Source organism: Thalassophryne amazonica, chromosome 13 (genome assembly GCF_902500255.1).
Source record: "Thalassophryne amazonica chromosome 13, fThaAma1.1, whole genome shotgun sequence".
NCBI classification, from domain to species: domain Eukaryota; kingdom Metazoa; phylum Chordata; class Actinopteri; order Batrachoidiformes; family Batrachoididae; genus Thalassophryne; species Thalassophryne amazonica.
The window spans coordinates 51471489-51491989 of NC_047115.1; the positions used below are offsets into that span (position 1 = coordinate 51471489).

The 20501-nt window shown below is 40.3% G+C and overlaps 1 protein-coding gene across 1 annotated transcript in view; it reads left to right on the forward strand.

Moving 5' to 3' along the window:
* The first annotated feature begins 16862 nt into the window (after positions 1 to 16862).
* sptlc3 (serine palmitoyltransferase, long chain base subunit 3) overlaps positions 16863 to 20501 on the forward strand; it is an 88662-nt gene continuing 85023 nt past the window's right edge. Inside the window, exon 1 of the mRNA XM_034184248.1 lies at positions 16863 to 17117. Within this exon, the coding sequence (XP_034040139.1) occupies positions 17016 to 17117 (102 nt within the window). The 5' untranslated portion in view covers positions 16863 to 17015. The remainder of the gene's footprint in view (positions 17118 to 20501) is intronic.

The window sequence follows — 20501 nt, forward strand, 5'->3', positions numbered from 1 at the left end:
GTTTCCTTTTAACCTTCATCTCAACTCAGTCAGTCTGTAAGTCAGTAGAGCAGGTAGCTCAGTGGAATAGGAGATGGATTAAAATATGGTGACCTGGGTTTGATTCCTAGTCTGTGTCCTTGGACAGCACACTTCACCTTCATTGTCCCAGTCCATCCAGCTGTAAATGGGTATTGGGCTTAGCAGGGGAAGGAAACTGCAATGGACTGGTGTCCTTTCCAGGGGGAGTCGTAGAACCTCATCTGCTCAGTGCTATGGTATCCGAGGATGCACATCAGCCTCACAGACTTCAGCTCAGTCAGCGAAACCTGAGACTGTACCGAAATAATTTTTAATTTTTATTGTTGCTTGTTGTTTCTCAGAAAAACAATGTTTTCTACTCAAATAAATCATTTTGTCTCTGAAACCAACTATAGCATGGCAATATTCTACTATAATTTTTAGAATGTTCTTGATTACCATAATGATTTTATGAGTGACAATGAACAACTATCGATTACCTGTTTATCACTGAGAGGACTGTCATAGCTATGTTTATAAAACTGATAAATTCCAATACAATGATACTGTCAAATGTGTTAAATGAACATCAGATGAGTTACTATATGTAAAGGTGTGATCAATAACTGTGATTTGAGTGTTCGAATCTGCTTAAATGACAACCTGCAAAGTGCCATATTTCACTTTGTGTTTCACTTGTTCAAGGAGATTTTAGAAAAAAACTATTAATCTCCATTACCTGTGCATGACTTTTTCATGTCTCAACACATTCTGCACACTGCAGCATTACATAATCTAAATTCATTTTTATTATTATTACTACTATCACCAGCAATATTACCAATAACACAGAAACTTAGAAAACTGTCATGTTAGCAGAAAAAAAACACACTGCTGTGTTTCATTCTATAGTTTACTACAGATTATTCAATAGGCTGAAGCTACTCTGGTATTTCTGGTCAGCTTTTCACATGGTTGACATCTCATTTATTCAGCTGAGTGCGATGTACCTTGTACAATAACATTTCTTTGAAACTGGCTGTAGTGAAATATGGGGTATGTCAGGGTTTTGTTTTACAGTAGGTCGTTTATATTCATGCTATATATGCCTTGGAAAGACAATATTAAGTTGTAAAATTACAATACCTTTCATCGTTATGCTAATGACACTCAACTTCACATGTCCATTATTGCAAATAATCTCTCTCATATTAGGATTTTAGGGGATTGTCTGATTTTACTGAAAAAAAATCCTTGTCAAGTATTTCCAACTTCTGAAAAATCAGAGAAGACTGAGATGATGGTCATTTATCCAGCAAGATACAGACATGACTATGAGCCAGTGTTGTCATTTGGTTCACATACTGGAAAGATTAACAAAACTGCCCCCGCCCTCCCTTTTTTTCCTGATTATAGCAAAGATTTGACATATTCAGAGACACTTTATTTATTTATTTTCCTTTTGAATGCATTTCTGATTAATGTATATTGTGTTTGTAGACTTGTGTGGACCCCAGGAAGAGTAGATGTCGCTCTGCTGCAGCTAATGGGGATCCAAATAAAATACATAAAGTGGTCCATTCTTTTGTTTTATCTGAATTTATTACTGTAATGTCTTATTTTCTGTCTTGCCACACAGCCCCATTAGAGGTTTTCAGTTGACACTTACTGTGTGCAATTGATGATGTAAGGCACTTTGAAATGCATAACCTGAACTGAAAGCGTTCCCTCAGAAATTTGTGATGCCAAGATTTCAGCAATTAATTCAACAAATAATTCAACCAATGCATCTATCTATCTATCTATCTATCTAAAGAGAGACAGATATAGATCTAGAGATGGAGAGATATATCCATCAGCTCTCTCTGTATGGACATGTATATTGATTGAATTCACTCTTGAATTAATTGTTGAAATCCTAGCATTGCAAATTTGTGGAGGGTCTGAAAATAAAGTTATTGTTAAATAGACTGGATTTCTGTAGTACTTTTCTATCTGATGCAGGCACTCCAAGCACTCTACAGTGATGTCTCACGTTCAACCACTCACCGACACTCTCACAACGTGTTGTCATACAAGGAGCACAACCACACACGAGGAGCAACTTGTGGATTAAAGACTTTGATCAAGGGTATCTTGGTGAGCTACCTGTCTGATGGGGAATTGAACCAAGGATCCTCTGGTCACAATCCTGGTGCTTTGATTTCTAGGTTGCATTAAAGTTATTATTATTATTATTTAACACAGCAACATGATGAGCTGCAGATATATCACTTATATCGTAAAATAAACATGATGGCATGCAGATAAACTAAAAAATAAATATAAAGCAATGCTAAAATACCCTCAGCCATATGAGCATTGTGTTCTTTATAATTTGCAGTTGTTTAATTATTAGGATCCGATTGTCTTACGTACAATTTGTTCATGTTCAATAACGCCCCTCTATCAATCAATCAAAAACAATATTTACATTTTAACGGCGTATGCAGGAGGCCTTGCGTGTGTGTGTGTGTGTGTGTGTGTGTGTGTGTGTGTGTGTGTGTGTGTGTGTGTGTGTGTGTGTGTGTGTGTGTGTACATGAGCTCTTGTCAAGAGTGGAAGTTGTGCAAACCAAGGAATTTTTGTAGATCACCATCTGTGCATTTGCAGGTATTAATGAGACAAATTTAACACCATAAAAGTTCGCTTTGAGTTAGCGTAACTTAGCATGCAAGCTAACATCCACAAAATGTCTTGTAAATAACTCCAGAGGTGTTTATCAGATTACAAAAACAGCGTTTTCAGTTTTAGAAGTGTTTATTTCTCGCTTGCTTTTATGAGGATATATTTACACCCAAACAAAACAGTTTTGCAGCTAGCTACCAGCCTGTGATGTCACCATGCTAACGTCTGCAAAATGTCGGGTAAATAGAAGGGTTTATTTCTGGCTAGCTTTTACATAATATATGAGAAACGTATATAAACACACAAAATAAAGCAATTTTGGAGAGAGCGGCCACTGACATCACGGTGCAGCTCTACCCCTGCCACTCAAAAACAAACCGAACAGATTGAAACAGAATGTGACAGTTTTTAACCTCTTAAAATAGGTCAAGGTTAGCCATCCTTGTCCAAGGTCTATGTCCCAAGAATGTTCCATGTGAATTTGAAAATTCTGGTAGTGATGGGTTGCCACGGACTTTACACTATGTGCCCTCTGGTGGCCATTTCTGGCCGTTGAAAACATCGCAGACCTCAATACAAATACATGTAATTTGGTCACTTTTCAAAGGGGTGAGACTCGTCAATAAAGTCAATTTAATGTACAATGGTTCATTTCAGGCCAGCTTGGTGTATAAATCTCATCGTTTCAGGCAGTGAGAGCTGTCAGCTGGCTGTTCGTAGCAAGTTAGAGACAAAACAAAACCAGCTGATTTCTACAGGCAATCAATGCAGCCCGAGGTGATTTTTTGGGGGCAGCCAGTCTCGGAAGTACGAATTCTCGCCTTCAGACTGGCCACTTTGCCGGAAGTGACATGGCTCCGCTGCAACCCATAGGACTGGACTTATGCTGAGCACAGACAGACAGACGGACGAACAAACGCAAAGCCTCCGCAATACCAGATGGCATATTTGATGGCCTCGGGTCAAAATGACTTAAAGCAAATCCAAAACTCTCAAATGATCAATCAATTGATTAGCTGGATGAGCTGTCAATTTCAGACACCATTAATCCAGATGTGCTCATCAGAACTAAGCAGATGTCACTTCAGATGACACCTATAAAGAAAGGACATGTCTCTTTTTTTGTAATGGATTCCTCTGTCCTTGCATCTTTTTCTTGCATCCCTCCTTTGGCCTTTAGTGAGTAGAGCTAAGAAATAAGGAAAAGACATAATCAGGAAGACAGTGAAGTAAAAGAAAAGTTGGTTCTACCTCAAGTGTTTTAAAATACACAATGTGTGGTGTGCTCCCCTGTACTGTCACTAGGTGGAGAGACAATCTACACCTTTTGGAGGCTTTCTAAACTCTGCGGTGGTTATTCAACACCCATGACATTGCTATTAATTTAACAAACATTCAAACCAAAATAAAATCATTATGCAAATTCAATTCATAAGAAAAATATAGAAATCCTCAAGCTAGCAGAACTGTGATAAGTGAAATAAAAAACATGCAAGCAGGTCAAATATGGATGAATATTCATCATTTATTTACTGAAAGCTTATTTTACATTTGATTCAGGTGAAAGCAGCACAGACTAACACATCCTGCTGTGCTGTGTGGGCAGGCAGGTATACATAGATTCTCCCTTCATCTGTATTCAGTGCCAGGATTCTGTCTGATGAAGGATTTTAAATTGTTTCTATTGTACACTGAAAGAAAAGCACCATCTTATGTGGCCTTCAATGTCAAGAAGATGGACTGGGAAATAAAAGGCCCATTCATGATCAAAATCTACTGTTTTTTTCCCCCGTGAATAGGATACATTTTATGTAAGCAAATGAAGTCTAATTTTGTACAACACAGAAAAAAGTGACCAATCAACTGTAAAATGGGGGCGGTGTCCTTAAATGCAGAGCTACTTTTGAAATTCTCTCATAAATTGGCAACAACACAGGGATGTGACAGCAAAAACATGCTGACGAGTGGGTGAGTACGTTATTCGATCTCAGCCAGCTTCTACAGACAATGACTCAAACATTAAATGTCATCATTTTTTGGCGGTGCGATGGCGTAGAGGTTAGCACTGATGCCTCACAGCAAGAAGATCGTTGGATGGCTTCCCGTCTGATCCTTTCTGCGTGAAGCTTGCATGTTCTCTGCGTGGGTTTTCTCCCACAATCAAAAAACATGCTCATTTAGGGTCTGCTCCTTTCTCTGCCCCTGACCGACACAGCATCTCTACATCTGGAGTTGGTCCCTGGTCGCTGGACTGTGACTGTCCACTGGTCCTAGTGATTGGATTGTGTCTAGATATAATTAGGATGGGTTGAATGCATAAGACAAATTCCGTTGTTGGTTTTTATCTATGTCCAATGACAATAAAGGGCCTTCTTTGTCATCATTAGAAGGGGGAGGAACCTGGAGGTTTTGGAAGAAACCTACACATTATTATAAAATATAATGAAAACAAAAATCCTATTGCATCTGTCGAAACTTGATACATCAGATCGATCACAAGAGCTACTTTGTTTTACTGACATAACTTCCCATAGGTGAGTCTGTCACCTGCTGGATGTTTAGTGGATTCTGGATAATTTATCAAAAATTACAAACAGCTGTGGTTTAACTTCCACGGAGTTTGTTGGCATCCTGAAGACTGGACCTATTTTGTGCTTGTTGGTACGATATACCCAGCTAACGAGTTAGCAACCACGGGCAGAAGACTTGCATAAATCTGGACTGAAATTGGACTTGAAAAATAGATATAGCGCGTGGTTAGGGATGGCGCTAACACATTTTGTCAGTCCTGCATATTAGTGATGGGCAACTTGAAACACTGGTTTCTGAAAATTTCAAAACCTGTCAAACACTGTTCCAGAATCTACCTGATCACTTTAAAGAATACAGTATATTTGTGGGTAGATTGTTTCACTGCCGTTGGGAATGCCAAATCATACAAGAGTGTTAGAATGAGAATAATGCTATTTGAGACCACAAAAGGGGAGCTTTGACCATGTCCTAAATGGTGTATTTTTGGTTGTTTTTCAGTTAACTGTAAAGTCAACAACACAAAAAGGAAAATGGTTACATTTTGTTTAGTTGAAGCCAAAAATAAAATTCAGGGGGGGGCTATCCCAGCAGTCATAGGGCAAGATGTGAGGTACACCCTAGACACATTTACACACTGACACACACAACTACGGTGACTTTAGAGTCACCAATTCACCTAATCTGCATGTCTCTCAATCTGCATATTCTTTCACCAAAACAGATCAAATCCAGGTTTGCATCTCAGATGTACCTTCTGGCAATTTGTAGCTGAACTTTCAGGTCTTCTTTTTAAGAAAATCCTCCTCTATAGCACTTCATCATGAAGCTGTATAATTGGGGATACAAAATGCAAAACATGCACAATTTCTCCAATCACAGCCACATTACTTCTTCTGGGTTGTCTTGGTGGCTTTCCTCACTCTTCTCCTTCTTGCACAGTCACTTAGTTTTTGAAAACTGTCTACTCCATGCAGATTTACCAAAGAGTTTCATACTGTTTGTATTTCTTCATAATGGATGTAAATAAAGTCCGAGACATTTTCAGTGGCAGCTTTACTATCAGAGCGCCTCGTCCACAACTACCACAAAAGACTCCAAGCTGTCAGTGATGTTAAAGGGGGCAACACACGGTATTAAGAAAAGGAGTATGTAAACTTTTGATCTGGGTCATTTGGGTAATTTGTGTTGTCATTATGATTTCAAAAGCGGAAACAGTTGTTTGACAACGCATGGCTTCACCCAACCGCTAATCATGAGTGAAAAAAAAGTTTTGTGTTATCATTCATATTCTATGAAAAATGCCCCAAAAACAGAACTTCTGCCAGGGTATGTAAACTTTAGAACACACCTGTAAGTGGGAGGAAGCCGGAGCACCTGGAGGGGAGCCACACAAACACGCGGAGAACATGCAAACTCCACACAGAAATAAATGACCAGTTGGGAAGCGATCCCATGACATTCTTGCTGTGAGGCAACAGTGCTAACCACTAAACCATGTGCTGCTATTTCACAAGTTATGTTGTTATTAACAATTTGATCTGATTTTTTTTTTCTTAGCTAACATGTGATGTCAGTAACTTCACAACAAATACAAGTGCTTCTGCATACTTCCTTGAAAATACAATAAACCTTTGTCAAAGAAGAATTTGCTTCAGAAAAATATTTCTCTTTCAAAGCAATTCAAAACTAAACAGCTGCTTCACAAAATATATCAGTTTTGAGGAGACACTTGACAACTGAATGAACACACTACTTTAGAAAAACCGTCAGTGTTTGGAATTATTCAAAACACCCCCCACCCCAAATGAATTGCTTCTTGCGCCTCTGTTAAAAACTCAAAGCTGCTGATTATAAATGCATAAGTGATCAAAGAGAACAAAGTAATTATTTCAAAAGTATATGAAAGCAGAACGAACAGCGTTAGCCAGACTGACATAGCTAATTTAGTCTGACATTTACGGGTTACGACAGGTTACAGCTGGTCCCAAGTGTAGAAAGTAATCCTGCAAAGTAGGCAGTCGACACCCGCTACTGTGAGAGCTCCATTTATGACTCAGTTTGAGCTAAAAGGAGGCTAGAGCTGTGGATACCTTCAGTTTATTCAATTTGTAGAGCACCAGCTCACAACAGCATCGCCCAAAGGCCCTTCACACAAAACAACCCAAAATTAAAAAGCACAATTAAAAGAAGTAAAAGATTTATTAAATATTAAATGAAATAAAAAGCATAATAACAACAATAAAAAGCATAGTGACAAATATGCTAACTAAACGAGAGGGAGAACAGATGCGGCTTCAATCTGGCTGTAAAAGTGTCCACAGAATCTGACTGTTTTATAGACACTGGAAGTCTGTTCAACAGAAAGGGGGCATGACAGGAGAAAGCTCTTTGCCCTGCAGACTTTTTATTCACCCTAGAAACACAAAATAATCCTGCATCCTGCGAGCGCAAGGCCCTGGCCGGAACGTAGGGTTTTACTAAGTCAGCCAGGTAGGAAGGTGCCAGTCCGTGAACAATTTTATAGGCTAGTAGGAGAATCCTAAAATCTGCTCTCACAGAGACAGGCAGTCAGTGAAGAGATGCCAAAATGGGTGTAATGTGGTCAAATTTTCTGCTTTGTGTCAAAAGTCTGGCAGCAGCATTCTGAACCAGTTGGAGACCCCTAACGCTGGACTGCGGTAACCTTGAAAATAGGACATTGCAATAATCCAATCTAGAACCTTCAACTTACTAAAACCGGGGATGTTACCCTCCATTCCTTTGTGCATGATCTGGAATCACAGTGTTATTTCCTCTCTGTCTTACACAAACTACAGAATTCAGAAATTGGCCGCAATCTTCCATCAGCCTTTCCAATCCAATCTAATCCACTTTATTTTTAAAGCACATTTAAACAGACTCAAGTCTCCAAAGTGCTGCACAGCAAAAGCATAGACACGCAAAATAGTAATAATAACAATTATAACAGTAAAATAGATAAGATAAAATTATACATAAATAAATAAAACCATGATAAAACAATAAATTTCAATAAAATAAAAATAAAGCAAGACACAAGGATCGTACAACTCACGCGGTGTTAAAAGCCAAGGAATAAAAGTGGGCCTTAAGACGGGACTTAAAACACTCCTCAGTGGGAGCAGATCAGACATGTGTTTCCATTGCATGAATGAAACAAACATTCATTATTTGTTTTATATAATGCCTAACAATCCTGACGATGTAGTCCATGCCTGATGCCGTGTATTGACTTCTTGGTCAAATTGTACATAAGACAATAGGATCTTAATCATTAATTAAACAATTGCAAATAATGAAGAACACAATGCTCATATAGCCAAGGGTATTTTAGCATTGCGTTATATTTTTATGTTACAAGAATGAGCACTGTTACTAAAACAAACCCCGTCATGTTTGTTTTTAAGCTAAGCGCTGTTGCTTCTAGTGTGAGTGTGTGCAGTGGTGGCACTGTGCAATGGTACAAAACATATGGAACCAAAGCTGCATGGTTAACTGAACACAATGGCAAATGGGATGAATGATCCATATCACATGACATACAAACCACCAATCAGATGACAAGGATTTATTCAGGTGTTATACAATAATGAACACCATAGAAGTAGAGACACGGAATGCCAACTTCTGATCTCAGGGGCTGAGGTTGTGCTGCACATGCACGAGAGGAGTTTGGTTTCTTCACTTCCGGTCTACGCTCTGCAGCCAGCCCTTCATTCACAGGTAGTCCAATATTCTGCTGGGAATCGCCGATATCAAACGTCACAAAATAAGGTTAAAGGTTTTGATCAATTAATCTAAATTATTTACCGAGGCTTACATTTTGTAGCTGCCCAGATCATTGCTCACAAAGTCGCTCTGCTCTCATAGTGAAAACGCATCATCGTGCCAAACTGTTATTGCTGTGAAAGTTTGCCAACAACCGGTTAAGGCCCGGTCCCACTGGCGTTTAGGAAGATTTGCACATGACCTGAGCGGAAAATTGGTGTATATTCGCTAAACATCCGCAATATACGTGAAACATGCTTGTATGTGTCGGCCGAGATCCCCACACGTCCGCAATTATCCACGGAGGCACGCTTTTCCGTTGCCAGGATTTTGGAGCTGCACAAAATTTTGGTTGCGGATGAAATCCGCCTTACATACGCAATACAAACTCAATACATACTCAATAATACTCAATCTATGCGCTGTATATCCGCTGTTATTCACTGATATCCGCAACTGACGGATTATTGCAGCTTGGCAGCGGACTGGGACAGTGTGCAAAACGGATATATAGCGTGCCTATCACGTCCACATCACAAACTAAAATAATTTTTAGTGAATGCATACAGAGTAGCCCAGTGCATGAAAAAATAGTCCAAGTTTAAGAACAATGTTTCTCAATGTTCCAATTGCAAGGAATTTAGGGATTCCATCATCTACAGTCCAAAATATATTCAGAAGATTCAGAGAATCTGGAGAACTTTCTACACGTAAGCGGCAACATTGAATGCCCGTGACCTTTGATCCCTCAGGCGGCCCTGCATTAAAAACCAACATCATTGTGTAAAGGATCTTAACGCGTGGGCTCACGAACACTTCAGAAAACCATTGTCAGTTAACATAGTTCGTCGCTACATCTACAAGTGCAAGTTAAAACTCTACCATGCAACGTGAAAGCCATACATCAACAACATCCAGAAATGCTGCCAGCTTCTCTGGGCCCGAGCTCATTTGAAATGGACAGACATAAAGTGCTGTGGTCTAATAAGTCCACATTTCAAATTGTTTTTGGAAATCATGGACGTCGTGTCCTCCGGACAAAAGAGGAAAAAGTCCATCCAGATTGTTACCAGCTCAAAGTTCAAAAGTCAGCATCTGTGATGGTATGGTGGTGTGTTAGTGCCCATGGCATGGGCAACTTACACATCTGTGATGGCACCAACAATTCTGAAAAGTACATCCAGGTTTTGGAGCAACACATGCTGCCATCCAAGCAATGTCTTTTTCAGGGACGTCCCTGCTTATTTCAGCAATACAATGCCAAGCCACATTCTGCATGTTTTACAACAGCGTGGCTTCGTAGTAAAAGGGTGCAGGTACTAGACTGGCCTGCCTGCAGTCCAGACCTGTCACCCATTGAAAATGTGTGGCGCATTATGAAGCGCAAAATACGACAACGGAGACCCCAGACTGTTGAACAACTGAAGTCGTACATCAAGCAAGAATGGGAAAGAATTCCACCTACAAAGCTTCAACAATTACCGTCCTCAGTTCCCAAATGCTTATTGAGTGTTGTTAGAAGGAAAGGTGATGTAACACAGTGGTAAACATACCACTGTCCCAGCTTTTTTGAAACGTGTTGCAGGCATCCATTTCAAAATGAGCAAATATTTACACAAAAACAATAACGTTTATCAGTTTGAACATTAAATATCTTGTCTTTGTGGTGTATTCAATTGAATATAGGTTGAAGAGGATTTGCAAATCATTGTATTCTGTTTTTATTTGCATTTTACACAACGTCCCAACTTCATTGGAATTGGGGTTGTAAATTACTCCAACTCTCGTGGCCGAGTGGCTGAAATCTCGGGGTCACAAGCTCATAAACATGTTGTGAAAGTGTAGGAACACGGACCCACAACAGGGGGCGCAAATGAACGGACAATGGAGTAAGTCAAATAACAAAGCTTTACTGTTGTGAAACTCGCACAACAAACACAACAGATAACAATTTCGGGAACAAGCCGAATTCCAATGGTGTCGTGTGGGCAGGCTCGAAGGTAGGAGACGTCTGTCCAAGTCGAACCGGAACCACTCGATTTCCACCGCCACTGAACCCCGGGAATACTGGAGCCGCCAAGTCCCGAACTCCCAGGTGACCACTGCCTCCGCTTGTCGGATCTGGTACTGCTGGCGAGGAACAAAAACAGTCAGAGGTGGGTGCGCTGCACCCAGCAACACGGACGGTGGTAACACCACCTCCCCCTCTCGTCAAGTAAACACTGAAGTGCAGGAGTGTGAGTACTTATCCAACACTGTCTCCTGCTTCTCTTCTCTCTCTCTGTATAAAGGCAAAAAGTATTCAAGGTTGATATAGTCGGCTGGATACGTTACCTCCTCGGAAGAAACGATATCTCGGCAATGAGGTGGAGATGCCATCCTGCTGATATACCCCTCTGATGATTGCTGTCAGCTGTCTCAGGTGATGGGTGACAGCTGTCACCCTGGCTGCTCCTGTGAGGCGGCAGCGCCCTCTGGTGCCTGGAGCCCGCACTCCAGGCAGGGCGCCCTCTGGTGGTGGTGGGCCAGCAGTACCTCCTCTTCAGCGGCCCACACAACAAAACAGAACTCAATGGAACGAGATCTTGAGTTGGCATTCCTGTCTCGCTACTTTTATGTGAACACCAACCGTCATCGGTTAGTGTGAAGTGAAGGCAGCACTGAAGACTCAGCAGATGACATGTGTCATCCAACAGGGCCCCGGGTGTTTTCAGCCAAAACATCACACAGCCTGCACAAAGATGGCCTTTTCTGCCAGCTTTCCAATTTTAGTGAAGGCTTAACAACTGCTGACACGTCAGAGAGGCAGCGTATTTTACGATTATGTTGGCCTGAAAAACGAGAGACCAGACTGTTGAAAAGTGAGCGATAAAAGCAACCACTGATCAGTTTAATTAGCACGGTGATGCACAAGCAGACAGGCTGCAAAACGTCTATCCAATGCGGATCAAGTCTACACACAGCAGAAGATGCCGGGGGCGTGGAGGAGCCCTCCAAACATTTTCCTAAGTGCACTTCACAAATGTTTAGACTTGCATGTGCATTCCAAAGTCTTAAAAAGATATCACTTGAACTGTGCGCTCTTCATATTCTGCTTAAGAAATCTGTATGATAATCAAACCACTTGTTTTTCTTACAATACCAAGATAAATTCAGATTCACAAAGCACCCACAACTAAAGTGTGCCAGAAACCCACTGAGTAGGTGTTGACCTTTAAAGAACAAGCCTTTTCTTTATGTTTACCCAGAATAGAAAATCTCAACAATGCAGGCAGACACTAATCTCTCAACAGCTTTGTGTACTAAAGTGCATTTACAAGGTTATTTCAATCTGACCTAAGCCAGTAACAATGTGCCCTATTGATGACACTTTATGACAGTGAATTATCGACTAGGAATGTTACAGTTACTGCAGCTGCTCATATGATCTTCTGATCTTACTGTAGTATCTCCAGCTTCTGCAAAACAGCCCACACGGACGCTGCAGCCGATATCAAGTGCATCCTAAACATGAGCTGGACTGTGATAGTTTGCTACTTAAAACTGCAACCTTAGACACAATCTGCACAGGAACATTTCCCTTTACCCCTGTGCTGGTAAGTGCATAGGACGTGGACAGCAAAAAATTATGGAATTGTGTTGCTGTGTGATTTAGTCCATCCCAGCTGGCGTATGTGGACAACAGCTCAAAAACAATAAATGCTATCAACAAGTAACTCACCATATTAAAAAAATAATCACATAGTGTTTGTGGATAACTTTGATGCACTGGATCAATCAAATAATAAATATAGTTTTGACTATATAGCCCACAGATGTATGCCATCATGATGATTAACTAATTATTAATTGATCATTAAATTAATCATCAGCTATTTTGGCAAGTGATTAGTCAATTTGACACTGTTTTAACATCTGAATTCTTTGATTCCAGCTTCATAAATGCAAATATTTTCTATTTTGTGTTGTTTTCTGCATCTTCTCTCAGAGTAAATTTAAATACCTTTGGGTTGTGGACAAAACCAGACATGTGAGGGTTTGTTCATCTTGGGGTTTGCAAAACACTGATCAATATCTTTCACCTTTTTTGTCATTTTATGGATCAAACAAGTCATGGATTAATAATAAAATAAAATAAAATCAACAGATCAACTGATAACTAGTGTAATACCCATGGATAAATCTACTCTAATCTAGCTAAAATTATTCAAAGTAAAAATATTTGAAATCCATATTTTAGTCATTTTTAAATTAAGTTAATGAAGTATATAAAATCTCCCAAATAACAGCAGCTAAATATTTTAGAAGGGTTTTTTTGTAATAGTATTTATGAAATAAAATGAGTCGATAAACAAAATATACTTTATTATTATCATCACAGCCAATACATTTGGCAGTAATCTATTAAATTATTTGGTTTTCCTTAGAGCAGTTATTGGGAAAATAATGAGAAACAGGTTTCAAGCAGTGGTGGGCACAGTTCTGCTAATCCACTAATTAGCAAAGCTAACTTTTTGTTAGCAGATTAGCTTTTCAGCTAATTTAGAAAACCATCAGTGGACCAATTAGCTTCCGCTAAATTTAGTTCCACTAACTCTCAGTCCGCTAACATTATTTTTGCTGACATAGTGAGTAAAACTTAATGTCAAAAACATTTGTAAACCCTAAAATCATACGTTAGTTCCTACCTGCTGCGTGTTTTGCAATAGTCAGACGCTGTGAGAAGCTCAGTCCTCCCCCAGCAGAAGGGTGCCGGCTGCTGTTGCCAAAAAAAAAAAAAAAAATGTGTCATTTACTTTCCATATGCAACGAGAAGGACAGTGGGCAGGAGACATGAACCGCAAAGCACTTTTCACTCATGGCTTCATTTATAAACAAAACTAATTCCGGACAGTTTATCGACATTCACGGTAACTCTGTCATTTTTACAAAGTGAAAATACTGCACATATCTTTTAAAGTAATGCACTAATTCTGAAGATTTGATCTTTAACAGACACATGTGCCAAAAGGCAGCACAGGATGTGTACATACATTCAGAACTGTATAGTGAGCAGGGAATCAACTGTTCTTAAGACGCTGTCTTTCTGACAGGTGCTGACAAATTGGTTTGTCAATTAACTGATTTAGTTGATCAGCATAAAAATGATTATCAACTAATGTGATAATTTAAAAATAATTTATCACAGGAAAAATGCTCAAGTTTGACTCACTGCTGCTTCCTCCACAAGAGAAGCTTTTCCATGTGATGGGTGGAAAACTGAAGCATATCCATAGTATAATGTTAGCACAATCTTGGTGCTTTTGGAAAACCTCTTGGTGAATTGCATGACTCCAACATTACAGAGGTCCACGGACATGCAAAGGATTACCAAAGTATGTCAAAGTTTGTGAGAAGGCGAGCAAGGAAGATAGTGGCCGATCCCTCTCACCCAGGACACACACTTTTTGTTACCCTCCCCTCTGACAGACGGCTGAGGTCCATCAGGACTAAAACCTCAAGACACAAAAACAGCTTCTTTCTGTCTGCAGCTAGACTTATAAATAATGCCAGACACCCCCACTTCCCTTGCTCCCCCCGCCCCCCCCCACTCCCACAAAGTACAGACTGAAAGGTACTGTACATCTGTATGCCTGCACAGCCCCATTCCACTGTATTTATTTGATGTAAACATATTTTTGCCCATTGGTCTATTTGGCTCCTTTACTTCTTACAGAGGTATTTGCCTTTTGTTTTATTGTTGTTTATACACCAATTACGTCTTGCAAAAGTATTTTTTCTTTTATTGTTGTTTATGCACCAATGACACCAAATCAAATTCCTTGTATGTGAGAACTTACTTGGCAATAAATTCGATTCTGATTCTGATTTGAAAAGCAATAAATATTGTACATCTACAACCCTATGATTGTCATTTTTACCTCCGCCAAGGAGGTTATGTTTTCGGTCGCGTTTGTTTGTTTGTTTGTCTGTCTGTCAGCAAAAAGTTTTGAACAGATTTTGATGAAATTTCGTGGAGTGGTTGGAAATGACAAGAGGAACAAGTGATTAAATTTTAGTGGTGATCCGGATCACGATCCAGATCCAGGAATTTTTTAAAGGATTCTTCACCATTGCGGGATAGGGGGAATTTTGACATTCTAGTTTCTAACTCCACAAAAACAAGGCAGAAAGGCTTGAAAAAATTAGGGTGTAACATAGTCAAATGTTCTATCAAACAACAAAGTTTGGTGATGATCGGATCCGGATTTCGGATCTGGTGATCCAGAATATGCAAAAATATAGGGAAAACAGAAAATGTGTCAGTGTGAGGTGACAAATGAAGCTAGAGATGCACAACTAACACCAAATTGTAGCTGAATCTGTACTGATTCAGTAAGGTGTCATCAGATTTGATGTAGCTTCAAATGTTATGGAGCTAGATCCAGAAGAAAACCGCCATTACCGAAAAATCATTTTTATACAATAACTTTTGAAGTAATAAAGACATAAAAGTGATTCCAAGTTCTAGTGGTATGTTTTCATGGTCAAGGATGTCAAATATAAAGGAAAGAAAAGTGTATGTATCATAGTTTTGGTTGTAACACTGAACTGTGCCAAGGAGGGAATCTCTTTAGGGTCAGTGACCCTATGACCTTGTTTAGAGAAGTGTTTCATAAATGTTAAAAAATTCATATATTTGCAGTTTAGTTGAATAATAAATTGAATTTTGTCTCTTATTTGTTTTTGTCTGTAAGCACATGCAATATCAATATCAGTGCTCAGATGACAGTAGCTTCTGGGAAAGGTGCAAGTTGCAATAAACTGTGATGCCAAGCGCTAAGGATACATGCTATCCAGTCACAGCAGATGAAAGTTTTTTTTTTACTACTGAGCAAACATCATTGTTAGACTTTTTTTTTTTAGCTTCAATGATTCCACGGCGTGTAGATGTTATGGCGTCAGTGACCCCATGGCCTTGGCGGAGGTTTGCACTCTCTGAGTGCTTCTAGTCTAGAAGTAATTTATGGAGCTTTCTTTTTTCTTCTTCTTCTTTTTATTTTGCAAGAGTGACTTAGGTCAAGTGGTGACAAACGCAATTGTGGTCAAGTTTGTGGTGTTGCCATACAACGTCCGCAGCAAATCAGGCAGTGAAAGCAGGTGTTCTAAGATTGTACTCATGAATCTGTACACCATTTGGAAGGGAGTGGTGCACTTTTGGTGTCAGAACCAGAGCTCTAACCTGATACCTCAGCTGCCTAGCAGCTCTGCCAATGATTTCATCTTAAATGCTTTAGCATTAGTAGTAGGATAAGGAATAGGGTTAGGGCTTAGTTTTTGTGCAATATGTAAAACATTTCAACATTTGAACCAACACTTCTGTTTCTGGACCACAACTTTGCACACTTCTGGAAGTGTTGCACAGCAGCAGAATTCTAATACAATCCAGGTCCAATTCTAAAAATATTTCTAATTCTCATCTTGTGCAAAACACATAGGCAAATATGACACAAAATATTCAATAAAATGTGAATGTAAAATGAATTAAAGAATGGATAGAATGTCAATAAATGTTTTTGGGGTAACTTTAAAATTTATAACAAATCTGAAAAGGAAACACCCTTTTATTTAGTTATTTTTTAATGACTTTTCAGGACCCACTAGCAGTACTGTCACGGCCCACCAGGGAACCGTGGTCCATACTTTGAGACTCCCTGTCCTAAAATATTATTGAAGTAAAAAATACTGATAAATACGCAAACAAATGAAATTTCCTGCCCTATAATTATCTAAAAAGGTACAGATTGGAAACATGTATAAAGTAGACACGCATGATTTGTTTAAAAAAATAACAAAAATAACGATGTCGCACAGACACGCGGTGAAAGTTTTGTTTCATTTTGTTGTCAGGACGTCGCTTCATGTACGCGCCGCAATACAATAAATCTCGTGTGAAGTGAGTGCGGACTGAAGCGGGCAGAAGGAGGAAGTTACCTTTTGTCAGCTGAGCCCAGATCGTGTTATAACCTGACAGCTTGTGTTTCAGCGACATGGCGAAAAGTGCTGCTGCTCAAGTCAACTTCAGTCCACACAACGGCTTCAAGAAGAGCGACGACGGTGTCAGGAGAAATGGATACCACAGCGACACCGAGGTACGAAACCTTTAATACAAAACAAGATGTCAGCTGCTTAAGAATATATATTTTGACTTTTAGAAATTTACTCTTCGCCTGAATGGACCTCATGAAAGTTTCAAACAAAAAATACAAACGTGTTGCTTTTTTTTTTAACAGTGTTTCAGAAACACGACAACGACGTATATAGTGTAATTGTTCCATTTTGTGTACGTTATTATTTAGAGTCGGTTATTTTACTGTAGTTTGTCTCAGGTTTAAAAAAAAAAAAAAAAGAGAGAGAAGTAAGAGAACAAACGGCCCCGCCCTAAAGTCTTCCCTTTTTTCCAAGCAGTTTAGACTTTTCTTTGCCTTCAGGCTGCTACAGGTTAAGCTAGGTTGTTATGCTAATTTGGGGGGGGGGGACTATGAGGTCAAACAGGTCATATATGCTTTTTTGCTTGTACAGCAAAAATATAGATGAGTGGGTGAGTAAGTGAGCCTGTGCCCACAGTCAGGGCACTATAGAGGCGGGTACACCCTGAACAGACCGCCAATCTATTGTTGCAGGGCCGACACATACAGACAAGACAGATTCACTCTCACTTATGGTCACTTTAGAGCATGTCTTTAAAAGTAGGACACAGCTGCAGATCAGAAGTGAACCCGGTGTCATAACTGAATGGTCCCCTCTAGAAGTCGGTGCGCCCTGCCTTGCCTTCACTGCGCATGCGAGCATTGGCAGCAATTAACAGATTATCGCCTCATTTCTGCTTAAAATGCACTCCAGTCATCACTGATCTCAGCAACAGATATCTGAAGCTGTTGTACAACAATCATATCCTCATAAATTCGCCATTATTTCATAATAAAAGACAGGAGAGCGATCACAGCGCCACAGCAGCGCGTCTGAAGGTGCCCTGACAATTGCACAACTTCGATCCGCACACTTACACACACATCGTCTTGACAATCCCACCCGCTGTGTTCCCAGCTGGACGCAGTGCTTTGTTCCACCGGCTGCCACGCACTCTGCGCTGGACGCTGTATATATCACATAATTATTTCGGAGCGGATTAATCATTTTCTCTACAATTTGGCTGCTGAAAACAGCTTTAATCGCTTCCTGAATCACAGAGGATTGCTCCAGCTGGAACCGTTCGCACACACACCAAACAAGCTGGAGAAAGCGTTTGGAGTCATCTAAAAAGGTAATTATTTGTCATGTTTACATTGTCATGGCTTGGTAAAACAGTTGCATGTTCTTTCCTTCTTGTGTGCAGCTGTGAAAGTATGGTTATGATAGATTTAACATCTCCTTATAATCGTTCAAACGAGCTGCGCTCTGATGCGGTGCGCTGACACAATCACTCGCTCTGTTCACTTCTTGATGAGCCGCACGTAGTGTTGGTGAGGAGATCGCGTCACATTGCACGACATTTATGCGTGAAAGATTTTTTGAATATTTCAGAATTCTCTTTGCGCAGCGCCCCTCTCACGTTCAGTCTACACCCGTTAACGAATTTACTGTCCTGCACGACAAAGTGCGTGCAAGTGTCAGTGCACCTTGAGACAGATTCTCTGAGTCTGACTCTCTACACCCAAAGTGATCAAAAGAAATAATGTGATTATTAACCATCAGATGAAAAAGTAAAACCTCTTAAATCATTTTAAAGTCAGTTTTAAGCAGAAACGAGGTGATAATCGGTGAGTCGCTACTGACGCTCAGAAATGATGCTGCTGATGGTCACAGCAGCACATAAGACTCAGACGTGCTGCTGTGGTGCTCTGATTGGTCCTGTGTTTTATTATGAAATAATACTGAATATACGATGTCTATTAGAAAAGTATCCGACCTTATTATTTTTTTTAAAAACCATATGGATTTGAATCACGTGTGATTACATCAGCCAAGCTTGAACCCTCGTGGGCATGCAAGAGTTTTTTTCACACCTGTCGGTGATGTCATTCGCCTGTGAGCACGCCTTGTGGGAGGAGTGGTCCAACCCCCTCGTCGGAATTCCTTTGTCTGAGAAGTTGCTGAGAGACTGGCGCTGTGCTTCATCAAAATTTTTTCAGAAACTGTGAGGCACATCCGAGTGGACACCATTCGACAAATTAAGCTGGTTTTCGGTGAAAATTTTAACGGCTGATGAGAGATTTTGGATTGTTTCTATCGCTGTAAGGACTTCCCATGGAGCGGGACGTTGCGCAGCTCCAAGGCGACGTCGTCATCCTGTTTCAAGTTGAAAACCTCCAAATTTAAGCCTCTGTTGACCCAGGACGTCGTGAGAGAACAGAGAACTTTCAGAAGAGGTCGGAATCAGCAGTTTATCCGGACATTCCACTGTTAAAGGAGATTTTTTTTTTTTTAATGAAAGATGTGCGGACGGCACCTGCCACAGGAAAAACACCTCCGTTGGAAGCCTTAAGGACAAGTTGGAACATGCCCTGCTGTTAAACAATTTCTCAGATACTCACTCAACTGAAAGCCACCAAAAGCCGCCTGGATTTTACAAATGGTTATCAACACGGAGGTGTTTTTCCTGTGGCGGGCACACTGTGCCGGTTGCGAGCCGATGCGCCAATCCGTCTGCATGTCTTTCATTAGGAGGCTTAAATTAGGAGGTTTTCAGCTTGAAACAGGATGACGACGTCGCCTCGGAGCGCTGCGCGATGTCCCGCTCCGTGGGAAGTCCTTACAGCGATAGAAACAATCCAAAATCTCTCATCAGTCGTTAAAATTTTCACCGAAAACCAGCTTAATTTGTCGAATGGTGTCCACTCGGATGTGCCTCACAGTTTCTGAAAAAATTTTGATGAAGCACAGTGCCAGTCTCTCAGCAACTTCTCAGACAAAGGAATTCCGACGAGGGGGCTGGACCACTCCTCCCACAAGGCGTGCTCACAGGCGAATGACGTCACCGACAGGCATGGAAAAACTCACGCATGTGCACGATGGTTCAAGCTTGGCTGACGTAAAAACATATGAATCAAATCCATGTAGTTTTTTAAAAAAAATAAAACTGTCGGTTTCTTTTCTAATAGACCTCGTATGTGGAAATGATTCTTGTACAAAAGCTTCAGATATCTCTTGCTGAGATAGATGATGACTGGAGTGCAGTTTTAAGTAGAAACAAAGCGATAATCTGTGAATCGCTGCTGGAAATGACGCTGCTGATGCACCGAAATGACCAATTTTTAGGGGGGACTGTTTGGTTGGTGACACCGGGTCTTTCTCTGTCTGAGGCAGTCGTGCTAACCACTCTGTCTGATTGAATCAGGACCTTCCTCTTCAGTGTGAATCAGAGTGGACTCAGTTCTTTGATACTGATCACTTTCTACATCCAGAGTTGGACTCATGTGAGTCACAGATTCACTCCAAATGAAACATGAAGGGCCACATAGTCACTCACTGGAACT